Source organism: Kryptolebias marmoratus, linkage group LG12 (assembly GCF_001649575.2).
Source record: "Kryptolebias marmoratus isolate JLee-2015 linkage group LG12, ASM164957v2, whole genome shotgun sequence".
NCBI lineage: Eukaryota > Metazoa > Chordata > Actinopteri > Cyprinodontiformes > Rivulidae > Kryptolebias > Kryptolebias marmoratus.
This window is the reverse complement of record NC_051441.1, coordinates 10,636,166-10,649,493: the sequence shown is the minus strand read 5'-3', so window position 1 is coordinate 10,649,493 and position 13,328 is coordinate 10,636,166. Positions and strand designations below refer to the sequence as shown.

The 13,328-nt window shown below is 35.1% G+C and overlaps 1 protein-coding gene across 1 annotated transcript in view; it reads right to left on the bottom strand.

Moving 5' to 3' along the window:
- LOC108239214 (nuclear GTPase SLIP-GC-like) overlaps positions 1 to 13,328 on the bottom strand; it is a 22,157-nt gene that overhangs the window by 4,472 nt on the left and 4,357 nt on the right. Inside the window, 16 exon segments of the mRNA XM_037978699.1 lie at positions 3,690 to 3,968; positions 8,770 to 8,828; positions 8,923 to 9,004; positions 9,171 to 9,304; positions 9,442 to 9,550; positions 9,759 to 9,876; positions 9,979 to 10,133; positions 10,222 to 10,398; positions 11,053 to 11,174; positions 11,255 to 11,333; positions 11,438 to 11,528; positions 11,985 to 12,160; positions 12,266 to 12,472; positions 12,641 to 12,919; positions 13,026 to 13,220; positions 13,222 to 13,243. Coding sequence (XP_037834627.1) covers positions 3,690 to 3,968; positions 8,770 to 8,828; positions 8,923 to 9,004; positions 9,171 to 9,304; positions 9,442 to 9,550; positions 9,759 to 9,876; positions 9,979 to 10,133; positions 10,222 to 10,398; positions 11,053 to 11,174; positions 11,255 to 11,333; positions 11,438 to 11,528; positions 11,985 to 12,160; positions 12,266 to 12,472; positions 12,641 to 12,919; positions 13,026 to 13,220; positions 13,222 to 13,243 — 2,284 coding nt within the window.

Genomic DNA, 13,328 nt, shown 5'->3' with positions numbered 1-13,328 from the left:
GATATTTTTCCTGTTAAGAGTTTAGATGTTTTAATTTATTCACATTTGAAACAAATAATAATAATTAAAATTAAAGCAATTAGAACATTTGACAATAAAAGGCCTAAACATGTATTAATATTGTTGAACAATCCTTGTATTCTGGATGTTTTATTTGCCTCTGATGATATCTTACATTTTATAGAGAATTATTCATTTCAAGATCCATGATTTTTCTTCTAAGATTTTTTGATTTGTATGCCGATTTTAACTTTAAAATTCACTAAGAAACAATATATTTTAACTTATATAATTATCATTTTATATGGGTTTAATGATATAATATATTAAATGAGATACTTGTGAGTCCTTACACAATAACAGCACATGGTAAGTCATAATTTATAATAACAGTAAGAATCTGAGAAGATATCTAAAAAGAAGCCCATAAACTTTGTTTTTGATAACACTTGCAATCTACATAAAACTCAGACAGTTTGTAGTACAGGAAAAACAAGACAGTTTCTTGATTCCAATTTCTGCTGTGAAACACTTAAAGATTTTGAACTTAAGATGATTTATATACTGTATGTATACAGGTTTATGTACTGTATGTATATAAATATAAAAAAAATTCCATATTGCCCCATTTGTTCCACATGAATAGTTCCACTTTCACTTCAAGCTCATGTCCTCTGCCAGAGGCCAGGGAGCTTGAGGATTCTGTGCAATATCTTAGCTGTTCCCAGGACTGCACTATAGACAGAGATCTCTCAGGTTGTTCCTGAGATTAAGGTGTAGGAACCAGGCATCCAAGGCAGAATCTCAAGAATGAAAAGCTGGACTTCACCTGGGCCTGACAAGATCCAAATCTACTGGCTAAAGAAACTGACTGCTTTCCATGAATGCCTAGCAGCACAAATGAACCAGCTACTAATGGAAGAGACCCACCTTAATTGGTTGACCTAAGGCCGGACAGTATTGATCATGAAACACCCCCAGAAAGGGGCAGTCCCATTAAAATACCGGCCAATCACCTGCCTCTGTACAACATGGAAGCTTCTGTCAGGTATCATAGCAGCTAAGATGATTAGGCACATGTCAGTACCTGAACGAGGCATAGAAGGGAATTGGCACTAACACCAGGAGAGCCGAGCACCAGCTACTGATTGATAGAGCTGTAGCTCGAGACTGTAAGACCAGACACACAAACCTGTGCACTGCCTGCATTGACTACAGGAAAACCTATGACTTGATGCCCCACACATGGATACTGGAGTGCTTGAAATTGTACATCAACAGGACACTAAGAGCCTTCATTGAGAACTCAATGGGACTATGGAAGACAACTCTAGAGGAACATACTAAACAGAACCCTCAGTCTCCCAGGCCTCTGGTAGAGGACCTCTGGAACAAATAGGGCGAGATGGAAGTTTTTTTTTTTTCTTTTTTAATATGAATAAATTTGTATATTAAATTATTGTAAAAAGTACAAGTTAACATTATCAGTCTAAAATACACACAATAAAGGTATAACACACTAATGCTACCAAAATGATGGAGTATCGATTTACAAAAAAATACACTTTGACCCAGTCTTGTCTAAAAAAACCACACACATTAAATAAACATGAATAAATCAAGACCCAGCATTCCTTGAACAAATGCATATCATCCACCACCTTTCATATGACAATTTCAGACTAAATTCACTTCATGTTGAGAAATTACAGCGTTACAGACATTTTCATCACACTAGTTTTATTTTTTTGTGTTTTTAATTGAATGAAAAACAAAACTCTTTGCAGTTTGAAGACAGAAAACATACTTACTTCAGGAACTGATTGAGGTCTGTGTCCTGTTTGTCTAGTTGGGCATGGACACTGCCCATTATCTTTTTAACTTTAAACAGTATTTCTGCGTCTGTCAGTAAGAAAAAAACAAACAAAAGAATTCAGCAAGAAACAGTATTTTAGGTTACAGGGATTTTGTGAATGTTTTTTTTCAAATGGTCTTTGCAAATGCATCATGCATACACTTAACTGTGATGCTGTCAAACTATATAATAAAACTTTTCTGTAGCCAGTGATAACATTTTTAAAACACTTGTTTTTTTAAGTTTTTTTTTTTTTTTTTCTTTTAAAAGGACCTTATAGTAATAAATACCTTTTGATTTAGCCATGTGATGTCGTTTAGCTGGTGTATGCTCTTTGCTGGACTCAGCTTGAGGAGCCATCTTTCTCTTTCCTTGTCACATTTTTAAAGCAAAAAAAATGCGTCACATAATTGTTTCTATGAGTTGTTTTATCAAAGCAAGATATAATTTATGAAACAGGATACTGTATTTCTCACCTGTACCACTTGTGGATGGCTGTACCTGTGAATAAAGATAAATATTTGGATATGTTCACATTTTTTGCTATTTAATACAAACTTACAAGTGTGCACACTTTTAATAATGCACTTTTGAAATCATCCAATCAAAAACTAGTCTGAAGAAATCTGGGACACACAAATATTCCTGTCAACAAACCATTTTTAACATTAGTTTGCTTTTCTCATCTAACAACAGCAATGCAGTTTTATAATTACTCAGCCTAAGATAACTGCCTCAGAACAGAGCCTTAAAATAGATTTGTATGAAGAAAAAACTAATTTACTAAATGAATGACTGTAAATAGAAAAGTCTTCCTTACCTCAGGCAAATCGGTCATCTCTTCTTGCTCCTGTTGACACCATAGATAAAATATTCCTTAGTCCATGTAAACTTTGGTAATTTAGTAGTTATTTTTATATCACCAATACAGTCTCATAATTTCTGTTTTGTTCTTTCATAGTGAAAGCTGCTTTCATGTAATCCCAACATGTCAAAGAATTAAAAAAATTCTAGCCAACATTCTGATCGTCAGTGATATTTCAACTTTTATCTGTATGCACCATCATAATTTAAAAAAAAAGTTTTATGGTAATAACATGTATCTACATAAATTACATTGATTAGGCCTAATAAACAACTGTCCATCAGATTTTTACAGAACATTACCTTAAACTCTTTTAGTTTCATCCTGAATATAATCCTTGGTTTGACTTTTGGAATCAGGTCAATAATGTCTTGCTCCTCAAGACGCCTAAACATTTGCTCATCAATGGCTTCATCTGTAATAAAAATGTATTAATTAAATCTTATTTACTTAAATATAGTTTTAAAACAGCTGCTTAAATACATCCAATAATGGTGCAAGAAGCTCTGAGCACAGATATAGTATAATATATTGTATATATACTGTATAGTGAGTTGTTGATTACAGTATGTACTGCTCCTAGCTTGTTTAGTGTATCCCCCCTCAAACTGGGTCAGAAAAAAAACAAAGGTTTAAACCAGTTATGGTATATGGTTTGGAGACAGTGGCATTCACGAAAAGACAGGAGACAGAACTGGAAGTGGCAGAGCTGAAGATGTGGACATGTGCAGATGAGGGACAGTTGGTATATTGGAGACATATGAATGCAGTTAGAGAGGACATGGAGGTAGTTGGAGTGAGGATGACTCACTGTGGCGACCCCTGAAAAGGGAACAGCCAAAAGAAAAAGAGGAAATGTTCTCCTCACATTCTTTTGTTATATTAGTGAAAGTTCCTGAAGTGTCAATATTTTGTGTGGCCACCATTATTTACCAGAACTGCCTTAACTCTCCTGGGCATGGAGTTTACCAGAGCTTCACAGGTTGCCACTGGAATGATTTTCCACTCTTCCATGACAACATTAGGGAGCTGGCGGATATTCAAGACTTTGCGCTCCTCCACCTTCCGCTTGAGGATGCCCCAAATATGTTCTATTGGGTTTAGGTCTGGAGACGTGCTTGGCCAGTCCATCACCTTTACCCTCAGCCTCTTCAATAAAGCAGTGGTCGTCTTAGAGGTGTGTTTGGGGTCATTATCATGCTGGAACAATGCCCTGCGGCCCAGTTTCCAGAGGGAGGGGATTATGCTCTGCTTCAGTATTTCACAGTACATATTGGAGTTCGTGTGCCCTTCAATGAAATGTAACTCCCCAACACCTGCTGCACTTATTCAGCCCCAGACCATGGCATTCCCACCACCATGCTTGACTGTAGGCATCACACACTTATCTTTGTACTCTTCACCTGATTGCTGCCACACATGCTTGAGACCATCTGAACCAAACAAATTAATCTTGCCTTCTGGGATGACGGCCATGCAGACCAATTTGATGTGGTGTGCTGCATATGGTCTGAGCACTGACAGGCTGACCCCCACCTCTTTAATCTGTGCAGCAATGCTGACAGCACTCCTTCACCTATTTTTCAAAGACAGCATTTGGATGTGACGCTGAGCACGTGCACTCAGCTTCTTTGGACGACCAACCCGAGGTCTGTTCTGAGTGGTCCTTGCTCTTTTAAAACGATGGATGATCTTGGCCAGTGTGCTGCAGCTCAGTTTCAGGGTGTTGGCAATTCTCTTGTAGCCTTGGCCATCTTCATGTAGCGCAACAATTCATCTTTTAAGATCCTCAGAGAGTTCTTTGCCATGAGGTGTCACGATGGAACTTTCTGTGACCAGTATGAGAGAGTGTGAGACCTATACTATAAAATTGAACACACCTGCTCCCTATGCACACCTGAGACCTAGTAACACTAACGAGTCACATGACATTTTGGAGGGAAAATGACAAGCAGTGCTCAATTTGGACATTTAGGGGTGTAGTCTCTTAGGGGTGTGCTCACTTTTGTTGCCGGTGGTTTAGACATTAATGGCTGTATATTGAGTTATTTTGAGAGAAGAATAAATTTACACTGTTATATAAGCTGCACACAGACTACTTTTCATTGTGTCAAAGTGTCATTTTGACAGTGTTGTCCTATGAAAAGATACACTTAAATATCTGCAGGAATGTGAGGGGTGTACTCACCTTTGTGATACACTGTATATCTCAAGAGTACAAGTTGTTCTAACTCCCTCATGGTCAGTCTATTCACATACTTCAAATGTTATGTCACATTTTTGTGTGGAGCAGAACTAAAAACATACATTCAGTTATATTACAGCACCACCTTGTGGGTAACAGAAAATAATCTTCATTTGAAAGTTTTACACAGATAAGCTTAAAACTTTAGGCACATTTTAAGCATAAACTACAAAACCCATCAATGCTAAACTGCAAGATTCTTGTTTATAGAGATTGTTGTAAATTTTCAGTGTGAATTACTCTCATTTTGTATCCAAAGTTCACTGTTGACACAAGGATTGTTTGCACAACTTCCAAGGCGGTACAGCCCAAACTTGTAAGCAGTAAACCTTTCAGCTGTTGTGATTTCAATGTTTTAAGTGTCACACAGCCTTACAAAGTTGAGTTTAATAGCTAAATATACGCTAAATGTAAATGTACATGTATTAGGTGTCTTAAAGAAAAATGAGGATTTTAACATCTTTAATACTGTAAATAAAGCTGTGTCAGTGTTGTTAAATACAGTAAATACTGTGCACTTTAATGTAACAACAAAACATTGTAATACTTCACCTTTAAAGCTTCCTATCCATTCACTTAGACCCCATTCATTTAGTTTGCTGCAAACAAATTCATCCATGACCAAGATCAAGAACTGAAAGATAAATTATGAAGTTTGGATTCAACATGTCTGATGTGATAAATTAGATATGCATGTATCAGAGACAATGTAGTTCGAATAATCTTTTTTAAAATTCAGCTTAAAACTTACAAAACCTCACCTTTAACTGAAGGAATCCAAAAGTTAGTTGAGTCAGTAGGTGGAAAAAATCCAGCAGAAGGGCAAAACGAGGCAGATAAAATTATTCCAAATGCTATGATATTAAAGACACAACAACGTTTACAACAAATTTCAAGTGGAATCCCATCAATTTAGTCAAAAAGAGGCGACAATGAATTTGGATAAGAGAAACAGCAGGGTGTGGCAGAGTGAGAGACAAAGGAGCAAAAGCTGAATCGAAACTTAGAGCAGAGGAGGGGAGGCTGAAATGTCGGGAGGGGAAGTACAGGAAACAGAAAAAAACCAGAAAAAAACATTCAGCCACATAGACATGTGGCTGAATGCGACATAGACATGTATATATGTCTGTGGAATGAGAAAACTGCCTTTTGGTCAAAACAAAAGGATACAGTTTTATGTCAACTGAAGATACAAAAATCAAAGATCTTCTTTTTTAAGATTAGTACTAGTTTTAAAGTCTGAAACCAAAGGGCAAGGCGAGGCTATGTTTTTGCCTTTTCTCTCTCTCTCTCTCTCTCTGTGTGTATTCACCTAGTTTTTATTAACTTTTATGACGTTTTCTGCTAAACACACCTACCCTGTTAGGGCCTCTTGTCCTTCTGGGGACCAAAGCCTGGTCCTAATATGGTGAGATGCCATTTTGGGGTTAGAGAGTAAGTTTAGAGAGATGTGAATTGAGTTTAGGTTTGGGCAATATGCGTTCTTTCAATAAATTTATTTACTGTAATGTTTCATTCAAAAGTATATTTCACATTTTAAAACTGTAAATTGCTCAGATGTTTTTGTTTGGGTGGTGTCACTACCTTTCAAAAGTATAGTCTTTGTATCTTGTAAATTGTATTCTTGTATTTTTTTGTTAGAAAGAGAGTTGAGCACAAAGAGCAAATTAAGGAGAAGAGATTAGCAACATCAAGCAAATGATAATATGTTGTTTTAATTTTCTTAGGAAAACAAAAGGTTTGTAGTTGTATTCTAATAAATGAACATGTATTCCACTATGTCACTGTGATACATTTTAAAACTCAGATATTTGTCAGGATTTGGGTTTTCTTTGCGTTTTTGTATTCAGGTTATTGCTTTTGTTGTCTTCATGTTTGAGTTTATTGTTTATTTTATTCAGTTATCTTTGTTAGCCTTGTCTTAGTCCAGTTCTTGTTCCTCGTGTCTTTGTTTCCTGTCATCATTCACTTCTCCTCAATAGGTCTCTTGTTTTCCTGCCTCGTCCATCTTCACCTGATCCTAGTTGGTATCACTCACCTGTGCCCACTTCACCTAATTACCCTCTGTTTTAAAACCTGGTCATTACTGCTGGTTTATTGTCACTCCAATGTGCTGTCTGGTTGCTCGTCTTGTCTCATGTTTGCTCGTGTTTCAGTTCTGGATTCTGTTATGTTTAGTTTTGCTGCCTCGTCAGCCCTTTGTTTTGTTCTTTTATTTTGAATAAATAGTTTTCTTTTAGTTCTTGCCATGAGTCTGCACTCTGGGTTTGCCTCTTTCTCCACCCAACATGACAATATTACTGTTATGAACAACAACAGGTATTACATTAGATTACTTACAGTTTTTTGTGTAATTTTGCACCAACCACCTTTCATCTGTCAGAGCTTTAGACTTGATATTAGACTAAACACAAGATCAGCTTAGAGCAAGTATTTACAGGTACAGTGGTGTGACGTGAGAGGAATTTATCATAACCTTTGTTTTCAGTGCCAGCTCTGATTGAGGGCATCAAAAACTTGTACGAATAAGCCCAAGCATGCAACATTTTCTGACCACAATGTTTATTAGTGTTTCACCTTTAACTGAAAGCAACCAAAAGTTAGTTGAATCAGTAGGCGGAGAAAATGCAGCAGGAGGGCAAAAAAGGCAAAAAAAATTACTCCTAATGCTACGATATTAATGACACAACAGTTTACAACAAATATCAAGTGGAATCACATCAGTTTAGTTAAAAATAGGTAACAATGAATGTGGAGCAGAGAAGCAGCGGGGTGTGGCAGAGAGAGAGACAAAAATGAAAGCTGGTTCAAGACCTTGCTACATTTTTTACTTCTAACAGTGCATTTCATGGTTCTCCACAAATAGAGATGAATTAGCCTTAGTTTTTAAATTCAGTTTTAGCTGCAAACTAAATATGTCAATACTATGCAAAAGGGATGTCTCATTTTCTAAGTCTGACCAAAAGAAACGTTTTGTAATTTATATCCTATTGGGAAAAATAGATTTTTTATTATTTGTAATAGCTGTAATGATATTATTATTAAGCCCTAAAAGGTAAGCAAAAACACAAACAATTTTCTAAGTCTATGCAGTAAAACTTTCTTTCCTGACTTCATAAATTCATGTAAAAACAAAAAACTTGGGAGAATATGCTGCTAAATTTAACCTCTAAATCATCCAAGTTCCACTGGTAGGTCTAGGTTTGGACTTCAACATTTCTAAAATCAACTGAATTTAAAAACTTTCATAAACTAATAAACCAACACCTCTAAAATATAAGTTATGATACAATAATAAAGACTGATAGAAGAACTGTGGACTTATATCTGGACATTTTTGAATACATTGAAATAAAAAATAACATGTGTAACTTTTAGTTACATGTTAATGTCCACCTTGCACATTTTTCTTTATGAGTCTAATAAAAAGCAATGAAAAAAGATAAAAAATCTTAAATGTCAAAATAAAATCAAAGCAAACATTTAAAGATGCTTTAAAATGACATGAATTAAAAAGTGTTAAAATAACAGAACATTAAAAATTACAGGGGCAAAATACATTACATCAATAACAATTTATCAATTGTTCTCATATTTGTAAAGATTCTTTTCTTCTTCCAGGTTTGTGTTGTGATGATGAATCCTGGTATCTTGGATTCAGGGCAGTTGTTTGATAGAATAAACACAAATGTAATTAAAACTTTGTAAAAATTGATCAATGAAAAAAACAGTTAAAAATTATGGCCATTTATAAATTTTAGTGGTATAAACAAATCTTTACCCATTTTAAGATCTTTCTTAATTTGAGGCCATCTTCAGCTCATTGTAGAGTCTCTGTACCTCCCCCAGCTCTGTTGTGACATCTAATAAAATAATTTAAATTTGCTGTTTGTTTTATCAAACATTTACTGAATTGTTTGTTATCTGTGTATATGATCTAAATGACTCTTGCTTTACCTGGACTTGATTGGTAATTGGTCCTGAGGGAGAGCTTAATAGATGTCTTTAAGTTGCCCTCCAGATATCCGGGGATTCCCTTCTAATTCAGGATTAAAGTCTTTAATATTTTTTGTATAGTTATGAATTAAGTTTAGGTTGAACTGATATAGAAATACAAGTGAATTATTTGTTAAATGTGAGATTAGATTAGGAAACAAAACTGCAGTTTCAAAGTTTTATTTTAGTGTTAAATAAATGAAACAAACCGTCAAGATTTGCAGCTGAAAAAACATCGCCTTTTTAGCCTCTTCAAACATGGTGTCCTGCAATGTTTCCACATGATTCGTTATTGTTCCTATCATGTTCTTCAACACGTCCTTACCACTAAACTTTGCTGCATCTGCAAAAAAGATGTAGAGATTTATTTCACACACACTCAGATGTAAGTATGTGTACTCGCATAATATATATAAATATATAGTAATGTTGTAATGACAAGCTGCATGCTGTGCTAATGTTTCATAATAATATACTTACTTTCATAGCATTCTTTCATGGCATTCGCAATTGTCTCAGTTAGACGGCAGTAGATTTTTTTCTTGCGGTCTCGAATTATTTTGTTCAGTTCTGTCTTCATTTTTTCTTCCTAAGAGAAATATTAGAAATAAAAAACAGTTTGTTTATCAGCAAAAACTAAATTATTTACAGGTTTCATTGTAACACCATGTAAGAATTCCTGTCTGTCTTGTTTCTGATTAGTTTTAAAGCTGAATTTAGTTTTTGAAGAAAAGGTATCATCCTAGTGAATATAAATTCATTCATTCATCAAAATGTTTTTTGTTGTTGTTCTTTACCACTGTCTTGAGAAATATCAGCTGCAGTTCCACATCTTTGTACTTCTTTTTCAGGTTTTCAGTGCCAAGTGAAAACTTATCGATGGCTCCATTGAAAGGACCACATTTGGTTTCATTTCTGAAACATTTTAATACATTGGAATGTTTTAAAATTTCAAAATGAACATTTTTATATGTTAATAATTATAAAACACTGGTTTTGTGTTCGTTAAGTTCTTACGGGAAGGTCTTCCTGAACTCCTCATCAATGCATTCAGTCAGGAATGAAGATAACTTCATGTTGAGGTTTATTTCTTTCTTTTTTTGGGGTTTGTAGATGCCATCATTTTCGACCACACACTTCAGTACCCTGTGAAAACCACCGCGGCGCTTTTTCTAAAGAAAACATAAATGGGAGAAATATTTTAAATATATATATAGAGGAAGTTAAAGTTTACTTCATACTTACTAAAAGAACACATACCGGAGGATTGATGAAAAACTTCAGCCTGTTTTCCCATGATCGTTTGGATTTTTCAACCCCCTCGCTCAGCTTTTTTTCAAAAGCTTCCTCGGCTGCCTTCATTGCTTCTTTGACTGAAACAAGTTGATTTCTTATGTTTTCATCAAGCTCTTGACACACATCTTTACTTTTGCCAGCCTAAAACAAACATAAACAAAACAAAAACAACATTATAATAATTATGAACTATTTTTTAATTGAGTCAAGATATTTTGTTGCTGAAACCATGCAACCAATCTTTAAGAAAATGTCCGCTTTTAAAGCTACAGCTTTTAGGAGTCAAATTTAAAGTAAACCTTGGCGTTTAAGCTGCCATTAAAATGTTGCTTTATGTAGAGTCCAACAAACTAATTTAGCTAAGATTTGTCTGTTCAGTGTACCTTACTAAAGTGCACTATTAATCACTGAAACCTTTTTGAAAGGTGGGGGTAATAATTATCCTCTGCTGAGTTTGGGTCTCTCTTAAGGGCTATCTGAGAAGGAGACCCAGGAAGGATTACATATCCTCTCTGGCCTGGGAACACCTTGAGATCCCCCAAATGGAGTTGGAGAGTCTCCCTGGGGAGAGGGATGTCTGGGTTTCCCTCCAAAATCACTTGCTTCCACAACCTGACCAAGTATTAGCTGCAGATGATGGATGGATGGATGGATGGATGGATGGAATATGTTTAGCAAATATACATTTTTTTTAATGTCCGTTGTAGTAAACAACCATGTGATCGAAATGATCTTATCCCTTTTAGTAAAGTGTTTTGTTATAATACAAAAGTAGTTTATTTTTCCTGATCTTACCACATCTCTCAAACAGGATCCTTGAATCAAAGACAGGATCCCACGAGCTCCAGACACATAGTTCAATGTCTCAGAGTGCTTGTCATTGAGATTCTGCAGAAAATCCTGAAGCTTGGGTATTTCTGTGAAAACAAATGCATGTTTGTCTTTTTCTTACAGCATTATTTTTCAGTACTGGTATATATTTTCTTACTTAACTTACCAGTCTCCTCTAGACTTAGATGTTTCCTGTTTTGAAACCATTTGGAGCTCACCGTGAATACTTCAAAACTGAAGTGGTTCTAGAAAAATAAAAAACGGGACAAAATTATCCTAGGTTTTTTTTTTGTTGTTGTTGAAACCAATTTCTATGTTTCTGTGTATTCTGTAAGAATTTAAAGCATACCATTTTCTTTAGTTTCTTGAATTCTTTTCTCATGCTTTCCTTTGCTTTTTCATTTCTGTTTAACACAAACCTCCGAATTGCATCTGTTGACCTGGAAGAAAAGATATATGGTTCTAGAGAGTTTTGAACTGTTAAGAGTTTAATGTTTCAGCATTATTCTGATCCACAACATACAGATCACTTGATAAGGGTCTGTGCTTTATACTTAAAGGATAAAATTGAACACAAATTGTAAATCACATGTAAAATGTAAAATACTTGAGTGTTAACTTAGGAGAATGTTCATTTAAATTCTGTAAAGTCAAATTTTTCTGGGAAATTGATAGGCTACAAGTTGTTCTTTAGAATTTGTTTGCATGTGTTACTATGTGATGTTTTGTCCATTCTGGCCTTTTTTCAAGACTAAAAATCCTAATAGCACAATGAAGCCATCCTACATCCACCAAATTGTGTAGTGTTACAGTATTACATTGAAAAAAAGTTTTGAATTTGCAACAAATGCAGCGTAAAAAATCAAGAATTAATAATCCTTAATTAATTCACTTACCATTCATCAACATCATCAAACTGATCAGACTTGGTGCAGATAAAGTGAATATAGTGACACTCGCCACCATTTCCAAGCAGAGAGTTAGCACTTGTCAGGATTTCCCAGCATTCCTTTTCTGCTGCTGCTCGGTTGATTTCACTCACGATCCACACAGTAGAACAGTTTCTAATAATCTGAAGTTTCATCATGGACATTGTGACAATTAATTATCATTGTTTCATAAAAATTTAAATTGTTACAGTTTCAGGTAAAATCTACAACGCATAAATCTAAATGACCTGTTTCCACATCGTATCTCTGCTCTTGTTACGGTCACCATTTCCAGGAAGGTCCACCAGTGTGACGTGCTGGAGAAGTTGGTTCTGTGGCACCCTCACAGTCACACACTTCACCAGAGGCCAATATGAGCTCCTGAAAGTTTTATCTCCTCCTGGGTTTGTGTCAGTTCTTGTGTACTTCACCAATTCTTCAGAGAGCTCTTTAGCCTACAAAACAAGGAAAACCAAAAGTAAGATGATGTTGGGCTGTTTAACTTATAAACACTGAAAGTGCTCATCGGATTTGATAAAGTATACAACTGCACATCTAGAAAAAAAACAAAACAAAACGATGCTTTGAACAAAGTCCAAAAAATTCAGATATTCATTACTTACTGTCTTACGTGTAATTTTCTTTGGTAAGGTTTGTAAAAATTCAGGAATTTCTTTGTAGTATTTGGGCTCCATGAGTTGTTCAGATGATTTTTGTGCCCAGTCTTCCCCATACAGGGCTTTCAGCTTTTCATCATTATCATTATCATCATAATCAACATCATCATCACCATCACCACCACCATCATTGTCATCATCGTCTTCATTGTTTCCATCATCGTCATCATCATCGCCTTTGTTCGCTTTAAAATTTAACATCGACCAAACCTCATCTTCCCATTCCTTAAAACCAAAAACAAATTTTGTTTAGTTTTGGTAAATTACCTCCACAACATAAGTATGCTTCAACTGGCGTTAAATGCAAGTACAGTTTTTTATCCAATTTTACCTTTTTTGTAATAAACTCAATCTCTGCCTTGTAGTTTTCATCATTCATGTTGGCCTCTACTTTTATCATGACTGAGGTACATGCATTGATGCTTCCAGTGGGTAAAAGATTCTTCTCACCAATGACAGCATTAATCAAAGAACTTTTTCCAGCTCCAGTTTTACCAAAGACACCAACCAGCTCCCTCTTGTCTANTCTCCAGATCCTTGATATTTTTCCTGTTAAGAGTTTAGATGTTTTAATTTATTCACATTTGAAACAAATAATAATAATTAAAATTAAAGCAATTAGAACATTTGACAA